The 23,218-nt window shown below is 36.6% G+C and overlaps 1 protein-coding gene across 2 annotated transcripts in view; it reads right to left on the reverse strand.

Annotated features, from left to right (window-relative positions):
* Positions 1 to 23,218, reverse strand: part of OTOGL (otogelin like) — a 136,191-nt gene that overhangs the window by 18,571 nt on the left and 94,402 nt on the right. For both annotated transcript variants that reach the window (XM_045069092.1, XM_045069091.1), the window contains 12 exons: positions 19,352 to 19,431; positions 18,932 to 19,005; position 18,311; positions 16,567 to 16,637; positions 13,038 to 13,215; positions 12,622 to 12,764; positions 12,362 to 12,385; positions 12,174 to 12,266; positions 9,819 to 10,008; positions 6,656 to 6,870; positions 3,268 to 3,409; positions 1,054 to 1,239 (listed from right to left, as the gene is read on the reverse strand). In XM_045069092.1, the coding sequence (XP_044925027.1) occupies positions 1,054 to 1,239; positions 3,268 to 3,409; positions 6,656 to 6,870; positions 9,819 to 10,008; positions 12,174 to 12,266; positions 12,362 to 12,385; positions 12,622 to 12,764; positions 13,038 to 13,215; positions 16,567 to 16,637; position 18,311; positions 18,932 to 19,005; positions 19,352 to 19,431 (1,397 nt within the window). The remainder of the gene's footprint in view (positions 1 to 1,053; positions 1,240 to 3,267; positions 3,410 to 6,655; positions 6,871 to 9,818; positions 10,009 to 12,173; positions 12,267 to 12,361; positions 12,386 to 12,621; positions 12,765 to 13,037; positions 13,216 to 16,566; positions 16,638 to 18,310; positions 18,312 to 18,931; positions 19,006 to 19,351; positions 19,432 to 23,218) is intronic.

Below are 23,218 nucleotides of genomic sequence, written 5' to 3' on the forward strand. Positions count from 1 at the left end.
TAGTTCTTTTAAAAATGATGGAGAGGAGTATAGTGAGCTTCATATCCCTAGCCTCAAATAAACTTCTTTTGTATTATTTTCTTTACTATCAAACCAACCTCACAGGTCCCTAAAAAACCAAAGATGCCTGTTTATTCTCAAAGTCTTCTGCAAATACTTTTCTCAATGGCAAACACAAACTTGTTTCTGGAACTATAAATGCATTTTGCTTCTACTTGCCCATTCTCTTTCATTATTAGCTTAATCTCTTTTCCTCTAATCGTAATGATAAGCTCTGTACTGTAATTTTCTCAATTTTGCACTATTTTCATCTGCAACCACCACTGAGATGATGAGTCAGAATGAAATGGTTTGAATATGAAAGTAGAAAAATTAAATATTTTCTCCCATATAATAACACTATCTGACATTTCTTGAGTGGTTATTTTTCTCTAGGCACTGTTGCAAATTGCTTTGTATTATTTATGCATCCCCACACTAACTTAATGGGATAAGTGCTATTATTTTTCCCATCTTACTGATGCTAACCCAGGCTCAAAGAGGTAAAGACGAATCACTATTACATGAAATAATTAGAATTTCAATTGAGTTCACATCCTATGCTCTTAATTCTTCATCAATCATATCTTCACCTAGTTATTACAGGCATAGAGATTAAAACACATCATCACTGCCTCACTGTGGTGGGGAGGTGTTAAATGGGTGACGGGGATTAACGAGGGAGCTTGTTATGATGAGCTCCTGGGTATTGTGTGTAAATGTTGAATCACTAAATTATACACCTGAAACTAATATTACGCCATATGTTCACTAACTGGAATTTAAACAAAAACTTGGAACAACAACAACAACAATAAAACCAGATCACCACTGAAACATCTAATTTGGGTAACTTGGATTGAAATCATAAAATCAAACTACAAACACACTGGTTTTCTTTCCAACACTTAAGGGGACCTGTTCAATCTTCCTCAGCACCTCTCCCCAAGATCTAAACAAGCTTTATTTATTTGCCGAGTCCCCAGGCAGTCATTTTTGCCCTCCGCTGCTTACCGCATTCTTGCTCTGGAATGCACTGGACTGAGTCTGGCCTGTGAAGGATGGTTCCATTTTTGCACACACAATCTTCTCTTAAATTCAGACACGAGGAATGCCCATAGAACCATCTGTTCAGACATGTTCTTGCTTCACAGGTCTTTACACAGGGTTGGTATTCCATCCCCTCTGGGCAACTCAGAGCTATGAATAACAGAGGACAGAATTTGCTAATGAGAAAGGTCATCTATTTGGATGATTAAGTGAAAGGAAAAAATATCAGATTTCTTTCTGAAAATGCATTTGGCCCATTTCCGTCTCTTCAAATTTCATTTTTCATGTATTATGTAACCAAAAATTAGAAACAAAATAAGCAATAGGTATTTTTTTTAATATATTTATTTATTTGACAGCAGGAGGGATTACAATTAGGAAGAGAGGCAGACAGAGAGAAGGGGAAAGCAGGCTCCCTGCTGGGCAGGGAGCCCGATATGGGCCTCCATCCCAGGACCCTGAGATCATGACCTGAGCTGAAGGCAGAGGCCCAACCCACTGAGCCACCCAGGTGCCCAGCAATAGGTATTTTTGAGTATCTTCCCGGGTCCAGCTAGTATGATATGCTATGGTAGAAAAAGCTCATCTGATTTGTAGCAAGTGAACATGATCAAGAGGCAGCCCAAATCTGGTTGGCATTAATCCTGAGTCCGCTGGCATGGAGTGATTTCTCTGGTAGTGGGGAGATACAACAGTCTACTCAGAATAAGCACAGAAATATGCTTTATGTATGTAACTCAACCAAGCCATAAAAAAGAAAAATGCTGTGTGTTTAGGTTTAATCCTTCACTGTCAAAGGAAACTACCATTGCTGAACCGTTTCTAAATGATGTTTTAGAAAATTCTTTGGATTCTCAGTCATCTTAAAATATCATACTGTTAAAAGATGAACACACAGCTGTTGGGGTATAAATTGGTAAAATCTCAGTGGGGAACAATTTGATGGTATCTATTAAAATTAGAGATGTCACAGATTTCCTATGAATCAAGCAAACCCACTCTTGAATAGTGATTACCTCTGGGAGCAAAGAGAGGGAAGGGATGGTAGGGCACGCCAGGAGCGGCTTTGCGTTCTTGCGTTCTTGCTTTCTTTTTTTAAAGATTTTATTTATTTGACACAGAGAGAGAGAGATCACAGGCAGGCATTGAGAGAGGGGAAGCAGGCTCCCTGCTGAGCAGAGAGCCAGATGTGGGGCTCAACCCCAGGACCCTGAGATCATGACCTGAGCCAAAGGCAGAGGCTTAACCCACTGAGCCACCCAGGCACTCCTATTTCTGAAATGAAGTCATATAACTGGTGTTTGTGATATGCTATCCTTTCTATACATATTTTACCTTTTCTCCTGGGGAAAATGAAAACTTTTATTTTATTTTGGAACATCTCACTAACATTCATTTTGACCATCTTTTAACCCTTAAACCATTTAATTGCTATTTCTTAACAATATTTTCTGTGAAATGTACCCAGGATTGGATATAGGTTTAATAAAATTTTTATGAAAAGCATCATAACTTGGAAAACATGAGCCCCATAAATAAAAACTGTCAAAGAATACAAACAAAAGAAAAAGGATCCACAAACATGAACATGTATTTGGAAAAAGGCTGAATCCAGATATCAATCAAAGAAAGCCAGAAAGATAAGTTTCCAGGAAGTGGATACTGTGTCAGGAAAGGAGGAAAAGGGAGCAGAAAAATATGCGTCTTCTTCACAAGCTAGGGGACAAGCAGTGGGCAAATGAGGCAGATTGAATTGAAACCAACAAAATACGCTCCGGGATACAGAATTAAAGTGCCTATTCAATCCCCCTGTAACTTCAATATTTCCATTGGTTTTGCTGACTAATATTTTGTGGACTAGGTTTTCTTTTGGGAGGGTTGAGGCCAACCCTAGATTTAGATCAGAATAAAACTAGAACTAGACTGTGTGGGAGAGCTGACCCCTAACTTTCAGGTTGCTTTTATCTGGTTTTATCCTTAGGAAATTATTTTGTAAAAAATAATTTTTTTGTAAAAAATTTTGTAAAAAAATTTTGTAAAAAAAAATTTTTTTGTAAAAAATAATTTATGAATAATTATTCAGAATAATTTATGAAAAATGAAAAGAAAAAGAAGTGAATGCAAAACATGCAATGCTTTTGGATTGTTAGGAAATATTCTTGAAAAAGTACTACTTACAGCAGTAGTCAGGTGTTCTCCACTGAAGACAGATGTCAAACCTGTTGCACAGAGCCACGTAGGCAGAAAGTGCGTCGCATTCATAGTTCCAAAAATAGGTATAATTGATCCACATCTTTTCACAAAAGCTCTTCGGTGAAACCTAGAGACACAGTTGGCCTTGGGATAAGTTACATTGTTTTATTTCGCTAAAGGCCCTATGTTAGTTGAAAACTATTCAGAGAATCAAAGGGTAGCAAGTTAATACTTATTACAGATCTTCCTTAGACCTTAGATTCCAGATGTCACCTCTGATGTGACAATATTTTTTTAAAAGATTTTATTTATTTATTTGAAAGAGAGAGAGTAAGTGAGAGAGGGAACACAAGCAGGGGGAGTGGGAGAAGGGGAAGCAGGCTTCCCGCTGAGCAGGAAGCCCTGTGTGGGTTTCCATTCCAGGACCTTGGGATCATGACCCGAGCCTAAGGCAGACACTTAACGACTGAGCCACTCAGGCACCCACTAATGTGACAATATTTTAAAATACATTTTGGATAAAGTAAATAATGTATATAAGTCTATCTTATAAAGATGAAAGCGAAACAAATTATGTGGACCCAGCAAAATCTATTTCTGATATTATACCTTGGGTCACAATTGTCTTTTCCATATATAGAATGGGACTTTATGAGGAATAAAACTGGAAGTTTCTGAAGCATTTCATAATGATACTTGGTATTACTTGTTAAATGAGGTTATAAATGCTTCTCAAAAACTATGTATCAATATTGAACATTGAATAATTTAAATCATTTGACATGCTTCAATTTAAAGACATTTATTCCTATAGATTGTTTCATTTTGACTTTAAAATGCCTGATATCTAAATAATTTAACTTGTAGCAACATCTATTCCATTTTTCCCTCTACTCATTTCATTCAGCAAACGTACTAAACATCTCCATGCAGATGTCAAATTCTGACAGAGTTCAAGGTGCCAGATAACAATACTTAGCAGTTTTCATATCCCATCATTTCTACTTCAAAGGCCATATCTGTAAAGACCAAGATTCTACATTCTTTGAGTCTTCTTTATAGCATTCCCTTGCTTTCCAGTACTTCACATGGAATACTTGCTGAGGTCATGGGCATCTTCCTTGTAGAATCGGAAACGGAGAGCTTCCTTCCTAAAACTCTCTCCTTGAACTTTGTGTGTAGTTCATTCTCTTGCCTTTTCTCCTGTCCAATGTCAGCTCCTCTGCTGCCTCTGATTCTGAGTGTTTCTCTATACCTCACCCTCAACAGTCAGGTCTACAAGCGACAGATGTTTTTCCCGGATTCCTACCACCATCTTGGGCATTTAAATTTTTTCCTCGGTTTCTTCGTAAGTTAAAGAGTTACTCATAAGCTTAGTACTACTTAAGATAGTTGTGAGCTAATATACGGTAAATGTACAGAGCAGACTCAGGCACACTGCACATTATTTATTGTTATTTTAAAAAATCCATACACAGGGGCACCTGGGTAGCTCAGTGGGTTAAGCCTCTGCCTTCAGCTCAGGTCATGGTCTCAGGGTCCTGGGATCAAGCCCCACATCAGGCTCTCTGCTTAGTGGGGAGGCTGCTTCCCCCTCTCTCTCTGCCTGCCTCTCTACCTGCTTGTGATCTCTCTCTGTGTCAAATAAATAAATAAAATCTTTCAAAAAACCCATACACAAATAATTCCCCAAACCTGATCCTTGGCCTCAACTTACCTCCTCTGAGCCCCAGAACTATGTTTCCAAGCTTTTTCTGGGTATTTTGCTTTGAAATCCCACATGACTTAATTTATCCAAAGTAAAAAGTTAGATACCTTTCCAGTTAAACCACAAAAGCTGAACCTCCTATATCCCCCATTCATATATTCACTTAAGCAGGCTTTCCTAATTTATTGAACACCTAACTACTTATCAGACACTGTCCTATGCATGAGGAGCATAAAGGTCAATAACACAGACCTATTCTCTGTCTGCAGATCTCGTAACTAAAAAAAGGCTTTGAATAGGATCCAGTGGAGTCAACACACTAAAATGAATCAGAGGAGAGAAGTATTCCGGCTGGGAAAACTAGAAGTTTAAAAGCCCACTGGCAGGAAAAACTTTGGAATATTCAAAGAGTTGACAGGAGACTGGAGCTTAGTAAGCCAGAAGGGTACAGCAAAGAGGAAGCTAGAGAAGTGGGTAGGCCAGAGGGTAGAGGACCTCATACACCTTGAGAAGATGGTTGTTGGCAGGTATGTTAAGTGTAAGTGAAAGAAACTTCAAATAAATAAATAAAATCTTTACAAAAAACACATCATTTAAAAAATCATCATGCTTTTTCTTTTAAAGATCTTATTTTTATTTATTTATTTGTCAGAGAGAGAGAGAGAGAGAGAGAGAGCACAAGCAGGGGGAGTGGCAGGCAGAGGGAGAAGCAGGCTCCCTGTTGAGCAAGAAGTCTAATGCGGGACTAGATCCCAGGACCCTGGGATCATGACCTGAGCTGAAAGCGGACCCTTAACCAACGGAGCCACCCAGGTGTCCAAAACATCATGTGCTTTAAAAAGACATTAAAATAACACTAAACTGAGTTTTAAAGTATTATTTTTTTTCATTTTTATATACTTGCTTTTTTAAAAAAAATGTGAACATTTAAAACCCATCTGCATCCATATCTCCAAGTAAAACTGAAGCTCCCAAAAGATATGCCATTTTGAACTCATAGGGCAGGGTGAGAATTATGGGATCTACACTCCATAATCTAGCATGGGAGGTGGGAGAGTCTTACTCATCTTTGGGTCATAGGACTTTAACACGATGCCTTGGAAGTACTAGATGCTCACAAACTCTCACTAAAGGATTCATGAAATGCCATATTTATCTGTCCTGTGTGTCCCTAACAATACACCTTTCTTTTTTAATGACAGAGATTACTTAAAATATATACTAGTCACATAAAGTCAGAAAGTTGGAGATAAATAAAAAATGTTTAAATTGAATATATGACAGGCTCTACTACAAGTATACACCTAAGATGCCAAGATCATAGAGAACTGACAATATCCTCACTGTCTTGGTTTCTCTATTTGGTTATCAAGTGACATTGATTTCTTTCTCCTAGAGGCATTTATTCATAGGACAGAATTTCATTTTTTCTTGAAAACTGTAGATACAGTTCTGAAAAAACATAGGAGAAAAAAAGGTAAGTATCCTTCCTATCTCTTTAAGTCTATAAAAGCAAATGATTCTGAAATCCAAAGCATACTGACAGAAAGTTTGGGGCTAAACTATTTCCAGGAGAAGAACATCATGGCAAGAACAGGAATTTATTGGCTTAACTCTCAACACATCCAACATGACAGTTCTTATTTATGGTTTCCCTTAACTTACTTTATTATGGCATGGAAGGAAAACTCTTCTCTTCAATAGCTCAATGCAGTGACTGCAGTCATGCTCAGTACAATTCCTAACAGGTCTTCTTGTTGTTACTTCAAATGATTTCTCAATTTCCCAGCTCTCAATAAATAATTCTATGTCTTCCATATTTGTAATAATTGTGCCATTTTGCATCCTTAGATCATCGTCCGGATCTTCATTGCAAATTCCTAGAAAGATATGTGACATTCAGAAGGAAAAACTTTTTCACTCAAACCAAATGTAGGCAGCAGAAATATATCATCTTAATAATTGATTTTAAATGAATAAATTACTTACTGAACAAGGTTCCAAATGTATATCCTTTCACTTTAATGTTGATGGATTTTTAAATTATGTATCTGATTCTTTGATAAAATAGTACAGAGTTTTCTTTTTCTTTTTTTTTTTTCTTTTAAAGATTTTATTTATTTATTTGACAGGGAGACACACAGGGAGAAAGGGAACAGAAGCAGGGGTAGTGGGAGAGGGAGAAGCAGGTTTTCCTCTGAGCAGAGACCCCCAATGTGGGACCCTGGGATCATGACCTGAGTCGAAGGCAGACACTTAATGACTGAGCCACCCAGGTACCCCAATACAGAGTTTTCTTAACCAAATAAGGAAGAAACCACAATCCTAGAAGTTAAGAAATGTGTAAAGATGATAGAAAATGAAGAAAGAGGAGCTTGACTCCACTCCCACACTCCTTCACTATTACCACTATCACCCAATTGAAGAACTAGTTCTTAAGCTTTCCAAGATATTCCTTAAGGTGGTGGGCATTTGATGATTGCCTCCCGGCATCCGTTCCTCCAGGAAAACCCTGCCTGAAAACATTAAATTCTGCTTCAGGAAGTATCCCTGCCCCATCACCATTACAGGAGAAGGCCACGATTGGCATAAAGGTAGTCCTTACTCCTGTGCATTAACAACTGTTACAGATAATACACCAGTCAGGTTAGGCAGTCACCTAGACACATGGATACATTCAACATTTAAACAACCACTGCCAAACAGAATTTGACCTCGAAATTCTAAGACATAGACAATCTCTATTCCTTATGATGACATGGCCTATTGGTGGTTATGATGCTTGGATCTGCTATAGCCCTCTATCTTCCTGAGGAAGGCCAGACTGGGGAAGAGCTTACTCTTCATGCCGTGGAGTGCAGATTCAAGGCGAGGGCAGAAAATCAGCCCAGAACCCTGATCAGACTTTATCTGAAGCCCACCATACCTTAAGATATATTTTTTCTTAATCCCCAAGGCACCGGCTACAAAAGATATAATTGAACATTTTTTTCAAGTATCAAATCTTAATCCTCAAGTAGGCATATTTAAGATCATAAAGGTTGCTGCTCCCATATTTGCTTTGTCATATACAAATGACTGAAGGCAATGAAAAGAAACAAATAAAAAAACTCAAGTGAAGTGAACTATATTGTCAAGCAGCTACTATTTTTTAAGTCTAAACTTTCCTGGAAAAAGGTAACTGCTAGGAAAAATTGTTCTTATTGCAACTCCAGCCACCAGTCCTACACACTTCACAGTTCTGGCCAGAACAAAGTATTCATACAGATCTCCCATTCTGGTGTTCATGCTCAATTTGGGTCATATTCTTGTTCGCTGCAACTTTTTCAGACCCGACAGCACCCAGATTTCCCTCTAACAAAAACCTTCTTCACCCACTATGGAGGTCATAAACATTAGGGGGTGACCCTCAGTTAGCAAAAATTCAATCCTACCCCCTTCTCTATAAATAAATAAAACAGTGATTATTTAAAAATCCAGTTAGCAGAGTGTGTCTGTAAAAGTATAAGCTGATAATAAGTGAAGGAGAAAAATCCACAAGATCAAAGAGAAATCATAGCAGGCAGAAATGATAAATCATCAGAGAAAATATGCATTCCTAAAGTCTCTGAGTATTACTCAATAAACACTATGGATTATGTTTAACCAATACTGTACATACTCAAAAATAGCTATTTCCACAGTGATAATCTTCATTCCCCATGGAACTTTGTGCAATGTATAGCATGCTATAAATAGGCAAGGTAAACCTTTAAAAAAGGTAAAATCTTTGCATACAAAACTTTTCACTAAATGCTTTAAGGAAGAAATCTGGGTGTTTTATGTAGTTTTTGAGAGAGAGGACACAGTCTTATTTGTTTTTATGTTGTCAATACCAAACACTGAGTCCACAAACACTCAGAAGGTGATCCATAAACTTTTAGTCAATTAATATTTGGTGAGATTAAAGTAGATATATTTTACTAAGCTAGGATTTATTGTGTGTATTAAACAATGTGTGAAGTGTTTGACATTAATTTTTACATTCAACCCTAACAACAATCTTGAAGGTAGAATGTTGCTATTCCCATTTTAAAGATGAGGAAACTGATGTTCTCTTCAGAGCACAGAGCTACAAAGAGAATAACCTCCATCAGATATCAAATTCAGTATTATATTTTTTTATTTTGTTGTGTACCTGGGTTTTTTAAATTTGTTTCCTTTAGTTTATAACTACGTGTCAAAAAAATATAACTCTTTATGTGTCTATGTAAAATGATGTGATACTAACCAGGTGTAAAGATACATTTAGGCATTATACTTTATAATAAAACTGGGATAAATATTGAGAATGGTTTGTTCCCGGCATGTAACTTTCAACGTGACTTAAGCAACTAAGTTTTCCCTTATTTCGAATTTTAACATAATAAGGAAGAAACAAACCCATTTAAGCCTTTAATCTTTCTGTAACTCATATTTCTCACTTGTAAATTAATACCAACTTATGAGGGCTATTATTAGAATTGAATAAATTCAAGTATATAAAATAACAGTTGGTACTTTATTAGTAATTAATAAAGATGAATATAGTAGGATAGATATAGAATATAGTAGGAATACAAACAGTATTGTGATAGTAGTAGTGAACATGTATTTTCATAAAATATGGAAATTGAAATGTTACTTCTTGCTTCTTAACCCATTTATTGGGATGAAATAGTATTCACAGGGGAACTGAGAGTTAACATTACACCTCAAATATGAAAAGTGGGGCATCAGGGGCCATTGGTGTAATGTGAACAGGAAAAAAAAAATGAAAAGAAATTAAGATTTGAAGAGCAATGCTCACCACAGAGTCCTTCTGTGTAAGATGACAAGTTAAATTGAAAGCCAAAATGAATGTCTATGATCCCTGTAAGGTGAGCCCACTTTATGATTAGTCCAGCTGGAGTCGTAATCACATACATGGTACCAGAATCTTCTATGGATAGTTCTTGATTTGTAAAGGGCAGAGGCACAACAATGGAATCCACTTCTACCTAAAATGACACAATAAGTTTACAAATGTTAGACAAATTTTTATGTTTCAATATACACATTAGAAGTAGAATTCAGGGGGTGCCTGGGTGGCTCAGTGGGTTAAGCCTCTGCCTTCAGCTCAGGTCATGATCTCAGGGTCCTAGGATCGAGCCCTGCATCGGGCTCTCAGTGGGGAGCCCGCTTCTGCCTCTCTCTCTGCCTGCCTCTCTGCCTACTTGTGGTCTGTGTCTGTCAAATAGATAAATAAATTCTTAAAAAAGAAGAAGAAGAAGAAGAAGAAGTAGAATTCAGATGTTTCCATTTCTTCTTGTTGAATATAAACTATTTCCTAAGTTTTTAAAAATTTATTTCTCTGCTGCTGCTACAGCTTCTCACAACTTCTAGTTATTTTATTATTCCTTTGTTGTATCTTTCTATATTCAGTATTTGTTCTAAACTTGTTGCCCCTTATTTTCTTCAAAACTTAACTTTCTTCTGTGTTACCTATGCCTTTCTGTCCGTTTCCCTTAATACATGTTGATTACAAGATTATCTACTAATATGAACCTAAGATAATAGAGTTATTTTTAGGATGTTTTCTTTAATCTAGGTCCTTTCTTTGATCTTCGAAATCACCATTCAACTATAATGTTCTTCATAATCATTTGTCAATCTTGGTAAAGATTAAGTTTCCCTGCAGTTCTATTTCCTAGTCTTGGATGCGATACTAGGCTCTGTATTTTTAAAACGTACTCTTGGTAATACAAATGTAGGCAATCCAAGCATTATATTTAGAAAAACACTGTTTTAAACAATGACAAAGACAGAGAAACTTTCTGGGTCATATCTCACCAACCATCCAGTTTCTCATCTTTATATCTTCCTCATACTGCCATCTGCAGGCTGAAATAGTCTTACTGCTACCTGGTTAATTTCCACTTTCTTTTAAGATTTCTCTTAGCTGTCACCTCCTCCAAAAACACCTATTTGACCATCCTATGAACTGCATTAGGTGACCTGTTTCTGCGATATATTAGTCAAACTCTATCACTATACCTCCTATTGCTTTCTAATTGGCAGACAATTACATTTAAGTACCTCACATACAGCTACAAGTTACTTGAGACCAGGATCTTCTTGTTTTATCACACAAACTCTCAATAAATGATTCTTAAAGAGTTAGTTCTTAACTGAATACATGACCAGATATGAATCAGTTGAAACCATAAATAATTCCTTTGGCCCAAATGCTCACTAATAGCACTGACCAGATGTAAGTTTAAATTTATTTCCCTCATTTTCTGTCAATGAATCAACTGATTGAATCAGAAGTATATACAAATGCTACCATCTAAACAATTCCCCCATTCATATATTTTACTTTACTTAAAATAAAGCTTTCTAACCCCTTACTATATTTTAGGCTCATTTTCATATTGTTTCCAGTCTAGAATGTTTGGCCTGTGCTTAAAAAAGACAGAATTATTCCTAGAAAGTGTGTAACATCTGTCATTTTAGCAAAATCTTTACACGTCATTTTCTTACATTTTTGAGAGAACCATATAAGTGAAATACCCAGTTTATAACTTACCCTTCTCTAGTAAACACATATTCCTTGGGATAAAGGTTTTTTCCTATTAAATCAAATGGCTTTTTTCGATCTTTTTATAAAACATCCCCCTTCTTCAGTTTATTTCAGTCATTAAATATTTCTTCATTTTTTTTTATTTTAGCTATCACATATTCATTGAAAAATTAACATCATCAGCACTTTGAAACTATTTTTTTCTCGGTGGTCAGCATTCTGGTATTCTTAACTACTAGGTTTTTCAACCTTGTGATCCCTCATTTTTTACATCATTTCTACCTTGTTTAATTTAAAACACTAATGTTCACTCTGGAACTTGGGCACTCACATTACCTAAAAGGGATTTCATGTCTTTGACATGGCTTTTATAGCTAACGTCACAAGGGGAGAAATATTTGCAACACGTGGTACATTATGGAAGGAGAAATATAATATTAAGAAGCACAATTTTTTACTGTCCATGAAATGAATGATTAAACACAATAATAATGAAACTCCACTGATATATTTAATTTTCCCTGCTTTTGGAAATAAACGTGTTTAATATAATTTCTTAATTTTCTCCAATGTGAGGCTCTCTTAACTTTGAGCTCTTACCTTTCTTGCTGCCCGATTAACAAGTATTTTATGCATAGATGTTGTCAAATTTAACTTCTTAAAACAAAGTCCATACATTCTTCCAGAGGGTGTCTTAATTTGAAAAAAAAAAATTAAAACTTTATGGAGCAAAACAAAACTTTAGCAATGAAGAGAAGAAATTTATGAAACACTTTACAAATACTCACTAGCTTTTTAAGTGAATTTCCATTCTGAAAAAAAATGTATAAAAAACACTTTAAAAATATATTATTTGACTTCTTAAAAACATTATTCAAATTAATATTACATGCCTCTAAATATATTCACATGAAACATTTTTTTAAGTACTAGAAGATAAATCTCAGTGAGTTCTTGAGCCCTCTCTTGCTCTGACAATATCTAACGTTGCAGTGTACATCAGCTACAGATTTATGAAGAAATGACACGAGAATGAATTATGACCTACCTGATTCATGGAACATTTTTCAATATGAGCAACTATAATTTCCCCAGGAATTCTTACTAAGATATAAGAAGCCATACTATACAATGCTGCATTGTTTCCGTCAAATGTAATAATGCTCAGCTCTGACAACATGGAACACCGACCTAAAAAACATGGTAGAGAATGGATTTGGTCTATTCACTATTTGTATTTGTACTAATGATAACTCCTTTAAAAACACACACACACACTTTTAAATTAGTGTTAATACATTTGACAAGGAGCAACTCTAAAATTTGCATACTGGGAAATAAAATCCTAAATTAAATGGAGAAAGTTCAGCAATAACTGGGTGTGATGAGTGAGGTGATCAGCTCAAAAAAAATAGTTTCCTCCTGATTGGAAAACTGCCTGCCATGTAAGAAATGCAAACTTACAAGGACATTCCCACTCAGGGCAGCAGATATCGCTGTTCACTTGCACGGGCCTTCCCCGGAAACCACAGTCGGGCATTTCCAAGTCCTTTGGGCAATTGAGGGACCAGTTGTACAACTGCCATTCCATATTAAGACATATATATTGGCTACAATTATAAACAGGATCAAATTGTTGAGGCTGTTAATAAAAAAGAAAATTAGTTTTCTTTTTCCTCTTTTTAACAAATGTTTTCAATTAATTTTTTAATTGCCCAATCCCAATACCCATAGTATATATTTCCTAAATACAAAAGCTTTTGAGAGATCATTTAAATTTCACTACAATTTTTATTGGTGTATTCTCTCTAAAATGCTCAGTTTGAACTTAATTTAAGCTTTACCTTCATACTGATTTGATATCAGAATTGCCTATATACTCAAACATCTGAGCACATTGAAATCTTGTTCTAAATTGTCTTCATTAGTGTTTACAAACAGACCTATACAGTACAGGTCAGGCTTTCATATGTTTTACAAAGCTAATGTATCATTATAACTTCTGTTAATGTCAGTTTAAAAAAACTATTACTTAACACTATATATATTTCATTAAACATTCATATGAGAGATCAGTTTAATAGCCTCTGGATAAAATCATTATAAGTTAATTCTTTTTTAAGATTTTATTTATTTATTTGACACAGAGAGAGAGATCACAATTAGGCAGAGAGGCAGGCAGAGAGAGAGAGAGGAAAGCAGGCTCCCTGCTGAGCAGAGAGCCTGATGCGGGGCTTGATCCCAGGACCCTGAGATCATGACCTGAGCCGAAGGCAGAGGCTCAACCCACTGAGCCACCCAGGAGCCCCAAAATCATTATAAGTTAATTTTTATATATAGCTCACTGACTTCTAGATAAACATATTAAAAAATCAGTGGTAGATTTTCTAAAATATATAAATTTTATTATATTTAAGTTATAGTAATAATTACAGCAATGATCAAATATTTATGTCACATATTATGTTCAAGACATTATTCTAATAACACATTTCACTCCCCCAACGATAGCCCTCTGAGGTAGGTACTATTATTTTTTTCCTCTTTTATAGATGGGGAAATCAGGAGGATGAAGGTCAAAGTAACTTGCCCAAGATCCCATACTAGTAAGTGGAAGAGTTAGAATTTAAGTTCAGGGATTGTTACTCTGGAATCTGTGACCTTGGCCACTACTCTATACTGCATCTCAGGGGATGGGGAAGAAAATCTAACATCTATTTAGCATCTGTTATATGCCGTACACTAACAGTAGCTTATTTCATTTGCTTCTCCATAAACTTTATGAGTTGAGTTTCTATCATTCCAATATTAAATATGATCAAAATTAAGGATAAGAGAGGTTAAATACTTCTCAAAATGGTGAGACTATTAGGTGAGCACTCCCAAATTTGAGAGCCAAAGGGAGGCAAATAGTCAAGTCTGATTTTCTAAAATTTTCTGGATGTGGTTGTATCACCTCCCAGTATTGACGCTCTGCTTTCTGTTTAACCAGGAAAATGAAAGCAGTTGGACAAAAACTAGAGTCCCTACAACATCTAAACACCTAAAACAATCTCTACCTTCCATTCTACTGAAACTATTTTAACAAGGTCACCAATGAACTCTACATTGCCAAATCCAACGATCAGTTTTCAGACCTACCCTTGCTTGACCTCCTAACGTATTTAAGATAGCACAGGACTCCATCTTCCTTAGTGTTTTCTTTCCCTAGCTTCTAGACCACCTACAATCTCCTCCATTTTTTCCTATTTCACTATCCTTTGCTCGTTTGTTGTCATATCTTCCTCCTGCCCCTCTTCTCTATCTGCTTCCACTCCTTTTGTGATTTCATCCCATCACTGAGAAGTTCCAAAATTGAATTCAGCCTGACCTCTGCTCTAAGCTCTATTTATGTCTACCAGAACTGTACATCTGCACCTTTCTGATGTCTAGGAACAATCTCAGTCTTCACATCGCAAAACTCAATTTTATCCTTTAATTGCTGAAGGAAAAGATCTTAGAATCCTTGATGCTTTTGTTTTACTCACACCCCACATCTAATCTTTCAGCAAATTCTGTGCCCTCTATGTTCAAAATACACTCGGAGCCCAGGCATTTCTCACCATCCTCACTGCTCTCCCCAGGTCCATGCCACCATCATCTCTGCCTAAATTCTCACAATAGCCTCCTAACTGGTTCTGTTGTCTGTTTGCACCCTATTCTCAACATAACAGCTAAAATGATCCTATAACAAATCAGATTGTGTAATCTCTCTGCTCAGAAATAGCCACTGTCTTCCTATGTCTTTTAAAATAAAAGCCACAGTCTTTACAATCATCTACAAGGCCTTAAATAATCTAATTTATTTCTTATCTTATTGTTTACTAGCTTAATGGCCTCCTTAATATTCTTTTAAAATGTCAGGTATATTTTTACCTCTGGGCCTTTGCACTTGCTGGTCCCTCTGCCTGGAACCCTGTTTCCTGGTTTCCACAGCTATTCCCACTGCCTTAGTTCTCTGCAGGGATCCATTTCCGAACTTCTTCAGATTGTTTACTCTGAAGTTACTTTATCTGGGAGGATTTTCTGAGCATGTCATTGAAAACAGATTTATTATTCCTTGAGCAGCACCTTCTAACATTCTATAATTTAGTAACTTATTTTGCTTACTGGCTATCTTAGAGCCTCCAATAGAATATGAACTCCATAAAGGCATGAATTTTTGCTTGCTTTTATATTGCTTTATTTATAGTACTTAGATAATGCCTGGCCAAAAATGGTGTTAAATAAATATTGGTGGAATGAATAGTTGGCTTATCAAACAAGTAGCACATTGGAAGCAAGAAGATAACCAAGTGTTCAAGTCTCAGCCAAGACAACTATAAGCTCTGGGGTCCAATGAGCTGAACTTGTTTTGCTTGCCAATGTGTATCTTTGTTTTCTGGCATAGTGCCTGGCATATAATAGCTGCTTAATAAATATTTTTGAATTCCCATCTTACAGAGCAGCCCACATTAGTTAACTTTTTATTAAAGTATCATACTTAAGACCTCATTTGAGGGGCTCAGTCAGTTAGCTCCTGCTTCGGGCTCATGTCATGAGCTCAGGGTCCTGGGATAAGCCCTCTTCTGGGCTCCCTGCTTAGTGGGGAGTCTGCTTCTCTTCTCCCTCTCCTTCTGCTACTCCCCACTCCTCATGTTCATCTCTCTCTCTCTAATAAATAAATAAAATCTTAAGGAAGAAAAAAAAGATTTCATCTGAATTTTGGTTTTTAGTGTGACCAGAATCTAATCAGTAGGACATGTCTAAACCATGTGAGAAAATACAGTTGTTTGTCCCTCTAAGAGGGCACCAAAAAATTGCTAAAATGTAATGCATATTTCTTATTATCTCTTGGCAAAGAGAGACTACAGAACATAGCAAGATAAGTTTAATAGCATTTGGATAGTGATACACAAACTTGAACAGATGCTATGAGGAATTCCAGTAACTGGACTAGATCACCCAGCCATACCTCACATTCCAAACCTGTCGTTGTGGGAGTTAGCACGTCCAATACAGTGAAGTCTGATGGAGTAATCATTTCTGGACCTATTAGAAATGAAGATATCCTTTCCATTAGTGGAATGGTATCTATCATATAAGGAATTTGCATGCAGTAGAACGTGTGCTAAGGAACTTTATACAGATAATTTCATTTATTCGTTGCAAGAACTCCATCAAGTAGGTACAACACTCTTATCATTTTACAGATAAGGAAATGAAGGTATAGACAGGTAAGCTAGGAATTCAAACTTGGGATTCTTATTCCAAATCTCAGATTTTTAACCACCATCCTATAAACTTCTTCACCGTCTTGATGGTGTCAACACAATTGTCTGAACAGGTAAAAATATCAGTATCACTGAAGAGTGCTCAGGAGTTACAAATTCTATTGCCTTTTAAAAATAAGTAGTGAAGCTAATTTATTTCCCTTGGTGAATTTCTAGAATGTTTTCCTTGCAGGAAGAATGGATGGGGCTTTGAGTCCCATGTGGACCACCAGTGGGGGTGCAATGAAGAAGGGATCCATAGACAGGGAAGATGTGATTGGTAAACATATGTGTAAGGCACCTTCAAAATCTATTGTTAGGACTCAAGTCATCTCTAAAATAGTCAAAGTCTGAAGGACCACAGAAGAGCCAAAAGGAATGGTTGAAATTTTGTCTAGCTATAATTGGTATCCACTGTTGAGTTGATATTGCCCAAAAATGACTGTATTCATTTCTTGTTGTTATTGTAACAAATTATTACAAATTTCACGGCTTAAAATATCATCAATTCATTATCTTGTGGTCCTGGAAATCAAAGTCCTAAAAATGAAGGTATCAGCAGGGCTGCATTCCTTCTAGAGGCTCCAAGGAAGAATCTGTTTCCTTCCCTTTTCCGACTCTTTGAATTGCCTGACTACTTTGGCTTATGGTCCCATTTTCCATCTTCAAAGCCATTGAATTATATCTTCAAATTTCTCTCCCTTCCCTTCTCTGATTGTGTCATCCTGTCACCTTCTCTGACTCTAACACTCCTGCCACTCTCTTATCAGGTCCCTTGTTATTATACTGGAAACACATGGATTAATATAGGATAATTTCCCCATTTCAAGACTCTTAACTTATTCACATTTGCAAAGTCCCTTTGCATGTAAGATCATATTAACAAATTCTTGAGATTAAGAGATCAACATCTTTGGAGGGCCATAGTTCAGTCTATCACAATGATAGAAGAGAAAACTTACTTTTTCAGTGAAATAAATTCTCTAAGTAACCTTAATTTTGTGCTTATTTTATCATTTCTAATTTAAGAATAAAGAACAACAAAATTCCCATTCCTTGGTCCTAGGAGCAGTGTTCATGTTCTAGAAGATTACATCTTCTAGAAAATATGAAACAATACAAACCTAAATATTTTTATTGTTATCATCATAATCATTTAAGCCATAGAAGAGGAAATAAAGTTCTAGTCCAAAATAAACACAGAGTCATGGAAAATTCTAATGACTTACAAGGATTAAATGTATGCCAAGTGATTAGTCCAGCGCTTGGCAGGTGCTAAATATTTGATAATTGGGAGCCAGGAAGAATAGTGGGAATAGTAATAGTTATTGAGAGGTTTATGTATGTCGACAGTACTTCAATTTTTAAAATTTTGTTTATTTAGATGATTGATTCAGAACATTTTTATTTTTAAAATCTCTTGGAATGGACTCTGAAAGCCATAACCCTTACATAAGGTCACAACACCTACCTGCCTTTTTAAGTAGATAATTTAATTAGAAATACAGTGAAGCTATGATAATATAACCAAAAAAAAAAAAAAAGAATAAGTATCTGAACTTTTCTAAAGTATAACCTCCGGAAAAATAATACATTTGTCAAGCCTTACTGTGAACAGATTTATCAAACTCTTTCCTATGCCAAATTTCCTAGAGAGGGAGAGAGTGAGGTATGAGCCAGAATGTCCACTCCAGAGGCTGGGACAGAACAAAAATGGAAGTGCCAAAGGATGACTTCATTTGCATGAGCCTCTCTTCAGAGTCTACTTAACGACTGCGAATATTTATGCACGATTTAGCGACACCCAAATTCTAAGTTTAAAATGTGAGGGAAGTCCTTGTTATCTGTACTACCGAAATAGAGGAAGCAGTAAACCAAATGATGAAGCTGTTCAGAAAACCTGGCGTTCAGAAAACCTGGCATGCTGAGCCAGTGAACAGCTACGGAACGCAACAAAGTGACTGCTGGGTTTTCAAGCCAATGGGTAATACCGATGTCAGTTAGCCGTTATTAAGTGTGCTAAGACTTAAGTTATATAATGCTAATCTCAGGGTCTCAAATGGTAACAATAGCTGTAAACATGGGTAGAGACGGCTTACCTGGTGGCACTAATGCAGGTTCTGTGGGAATCAGAGGTATGCCTACAAAAAAACAAAAACAAAAAATGAAAACAAAAACCAAAAAGCACAAAGATACACTTCCTTAATCTGCTGTGCTTAAAATGAGGTCCATATATACTTCCAAAAGGATCTTTAGCTTCCAGAAAAATGTTTTGGGGGAGAAAACACAGGAGGGGTGTCAGAGGGAAGATTTATATGTTTTAGAAGTAAAAACAACAATAACAAAAAAAGTGGAAAGGATATTAAAGAAGAATCTTATAAAAGTCTGTTGTCTAAAACTTCTGTTTATAACCACTTGCCATCAGTAGAGAAAAAAATACTTATGTGTTTCATTTTTCAGAATAAATTAGGAACATTTCCCACTTACAGTCTCCTGGATAAACGCATTTGAGGGTGACCTCATCAAGGATCATATTTTTAGGACAGTAGGGCAAGCATCCTTCAACCCTTTACATAAAAAAAAAAGTGAAAAAAGTTTAAAATAAAAAAATACTGTATTTAATATATGCAATAAACACATATTCTTCCTGAAAGTCTTCTACTCTGTTTGCCAAGCAGTAAGGAGTGCTCCATTTGTTGTATTTCATCATACTTCATTTTATGAAATCCCAATCCCTAAGGGATGATAAATAGGTATCATTCATGATTCATGAAGAATCTGAACACAGCATTTTCAAAGCATATGCTTGTGTTTGGAACACACTAAAGCCATGCTCTACAAATCACTGGAAATGCAGAAGAATCATTTATTGTGATTTTAATCTGTATTTGTTGTTCTTTCCACTCTTACATTCCTCCAAATCTCAGTTGATAGAGATGCTTTTTAAATATCCTTGCCTTAAAGACACTGGCACAACAAAAGAGACATTCAGTAGCTCTCCCTGAGTACTATTAAGTCCTAAATCATTGAAAAGGTATTAGGACTCTCCAGGTGGAATGGATGGAGGTAGAACATGGTTGCTGTTCTTCTAGAACAGGGAGGGGAGGAGCAGAAGGGGTGGTTCTCAAGACCCCAAAAGTTTGGCAGTGCCCTGGGAGGGTATGGTTGTATATAAGCCTATGGATATTGGATTGCAAATTCCAGGATGTTCGGTTTTCTTAAGGATCTCCACTTCTCATGCATGGCACGGAAGCAAAGCAGGGGTCCCAAATTTGAAGGCGCTATGGCTTGAATGTCTTGGGCCAAAGACAAGAGTGGTCATCTGGAATGCTTTTATCTAAGGGAATGAAGTCAATATAAGTAGTGAGGTTACATTTTCTTTCTTTCTTTCATCAATTAGATGCTCAGAGTCCAATTTGTTCTAATTCAAAGAAAATAAATGCAATCTTTTGTGTATAACCAATTGGATTCATACATGCTAGAGAGAATAAACACAAATGTTTTTATAAAAAGCCTTGCTTATCTGACTTTCAAATACACTAGAAGTTAGTAATAACATTTTAAATATTTTTAGACATTTCCGGTTTTAGACATTTCCAATATCTGTAGAGAATCTGAATTAAAAATACTCAAAGCCTCTTTCCAGTTCAAGATGAAAATGAACCTGACATTAGGAGTAAGTATTGCCACCAGAGGGCACTAGTTGACGGAAAGAAATCCAGGCAACACTTTAAAAAAAACACACAAAAAAACAAGGAAAGCTAATTTCTCTTCTAACATGAGACACATTTAGCCATCTCTTGGATACCTCCCTCACAGATTATTTTTTTACATAAATAGCTTAGTTTATGTGACCAATTGTTTATTTTATAAAATGAATTTGAATAATAAAACTTCAACTGGTGTATGATATTCCTAGTCTATTCTAAATTTCATCAAACAAAACACAAAAATTAAAGTTACTATATGGATGGAAAGACTAGGGACAGTAAGTTATCATTAAATTAAATAAACATCAATTTTTTGTGCAACTCAATTACTTCATGATTTTTTTATGCAAGTCAAAACCAAAGCCACTTAAAATATTTTGCAAAAATCAGTAACTTATTCCTTTAAAACGCCTTCATAGTTGCACACAGCAGATTCTTCTTTATTTTGTCACACAACTGATCATCTATTCAACTTCTGACTGATAAATAAATGCCTCAGATGTAGACCATTTCTTATAATAGGTATATTACATAAGGGAAAAACTGTATTTACATATGGGCTCTATGGTATGCTAGTTGGCATCTTTTCTCATAGAAGTTCTCATTTCCACTAGATATTTTTGTTTTTAACACTTGCTATGTGCCAGAAACTGCAAAAATCTAGAAGGAGGATGGTGGTTCTGTGGAGGGCTTGGAGAGGGGAGCAGAGGTGTGTTAAAGCCCCAGCTCCAGGGCGGCTTGGTGGCTCAGCTGGTTAAGTAACTGCCTTCGGCTCAGCTCATGATCCTGGAGTCCCAGGATCGAGTCCTGCATCAGGCTCCCTGCACAGGGAGTCTGCTTCTCCCTCTGACCATTTGCCCTCTCATGATCTCTCTCAAATAAGTAAATTAAATCTTAAAAAAAAAAAGCCCCAGATCTGTACTTGAGTCTTCCTCAGGAGAAATAATTAGGCATCTCAGTGCAGGGCAGAGGGAGAAGCTGAAGGAAGACAGAGATGAGAAATCTTGGGAGAGGCAAAGTTTCATCCTGAATCTCTTCTCTGAATCCTAACCAAAAGTTTTGGAATAAGCTACAGACCAAACTACAGAAGCACTGAGCATCTGGGTTCAGCTGCCTAGGAGATTGGTTATACCACAAGAAATAATACGCTAATTCAAACTATAGCTCATTTCCTCCCCTGTGCTTGGGTGGGCGATGCTCTCTGCCCTCTGTCTCCCTTCCTTGCCCCAGTGCCCAACTCATTGTGCCCCCCCTTCCCTGTTGTGTCCCTTCCTCCTGAGGGCTACCAGAAGAGGCAGGAAGTAGGTGTGTGAACGTGAGAGGTCCAAGTGAATGCTGGTCATGTCTCCTTTTTATACAGAATTAGCTGTTCTTATTTTTAAGAAAATAGAGGGATGCCTGGAAGGCTAAGACGGTTAAGCATCTTCTGCCTTTAGCTCAGGTCATGATCTCCAGGTCCTGGGATCGAGCCCTACTTTGGGCTCCCAGCTCAGCAGAGAATCTGCTCTTCCTCTCTCTTTGCCCCTCCCCCACTTTTGCACACTCCTTCTCTCAAATTAATAAATAAAATCGTTTTTAAAAAAGAGAGAGAAAGAAATAGAAATAGAAATACTTCCTTCTCTCTGCTCCCATGGCACTTCATACCCAGTAGAGGTTCAATTCCTGGCCCGAGTGTCTAGAAACTGTGTCATAGAGAGCAAATTGTGTCACCTCCCTGTGCCTCTTTATCCCCCCGACAGTGGGGATAAAGAGATGACCCAATTCACAGCACTCGGCACCGTGTGAGTCACTCTACAAAGACTACAGTGTGTTAGTTGTTTTATTATTGCTTCAGCCCTCTTTCCACTGTATTATCATTATTGGGTTTTGTTTCTGTCCTCTTCCTAAAGACTGGAAAGAAGTGCTGTGTCTCATTCATTCACGTGCCCAGAACCTTTTGTAGACTCAGTGTCTATCACAGAAATGAAGCTCACAAAGGCCTCATGTAAAATGATCCTTTAAAAAATATTCCCTCCTATTATTGTTCATTTCTTTGTTCTCCTTTACAGCAAAACTCCTTAAAAAAAAAAGAAGAAGAAGAAGAAGAAGCTGTTTATACTCTGTCTCTGTTTTGGCTCTTCATATTCTCTGTTTTGCCAAATCTAATGAACAATTTTGTTCTCAAATTTGATATCCTCAAAACTAAATTCCTGACTTTTCCTACAGATTGCTCCCCTACCGTGCTCCCTACCTCAATAGATGGCAACTAAGTCACCCCATTAAGTGGAAACATCTAATATTTGAGCATTTTTTACTACAAAAATGGTAATTTCAAATGGTTCTACCTAAAAATTGCTGATGCCTAACCTTGAAACTAACTCCTTTATCTCTCATGATTAATATTAAATCTGTAAAACCCATGGCCCTAAGTTCAAAATATATGCAGAATCTTCACACTTTTCACAACTTTCAGGGCTAGCATCCTAGTCAAATCCCTTTCACATCTTATCTGAATTACTGACCAGTTCTGCCCTTGTCCTCTGCCTTCCCAATAGTCAGTACAATAGCCAGAGGAAACTTTTTAAACATAAATCAAACCATGCCACTTCTCTGTCCAAAATATACCAGAACATTGCTCAGAGGAAAAAACAAAGTCCCCACAATG

Source organism: Mustela putorius, unplaced genomic scaffold (assembly GCF_011764305.1).
Source record: "Mustela putorius furo isolate JIRA1106 unplaced genomic scaffold, ASM1176430v1.1 tig00003911_pilon_pilon_pilon, whole genome shotgun sequence".
Lineage (NCBI taxonomy): Eukaryota > Metazoa > Chordata > Mammalia > Carnivora > Mustelidae > Mustela > Mustela putorius.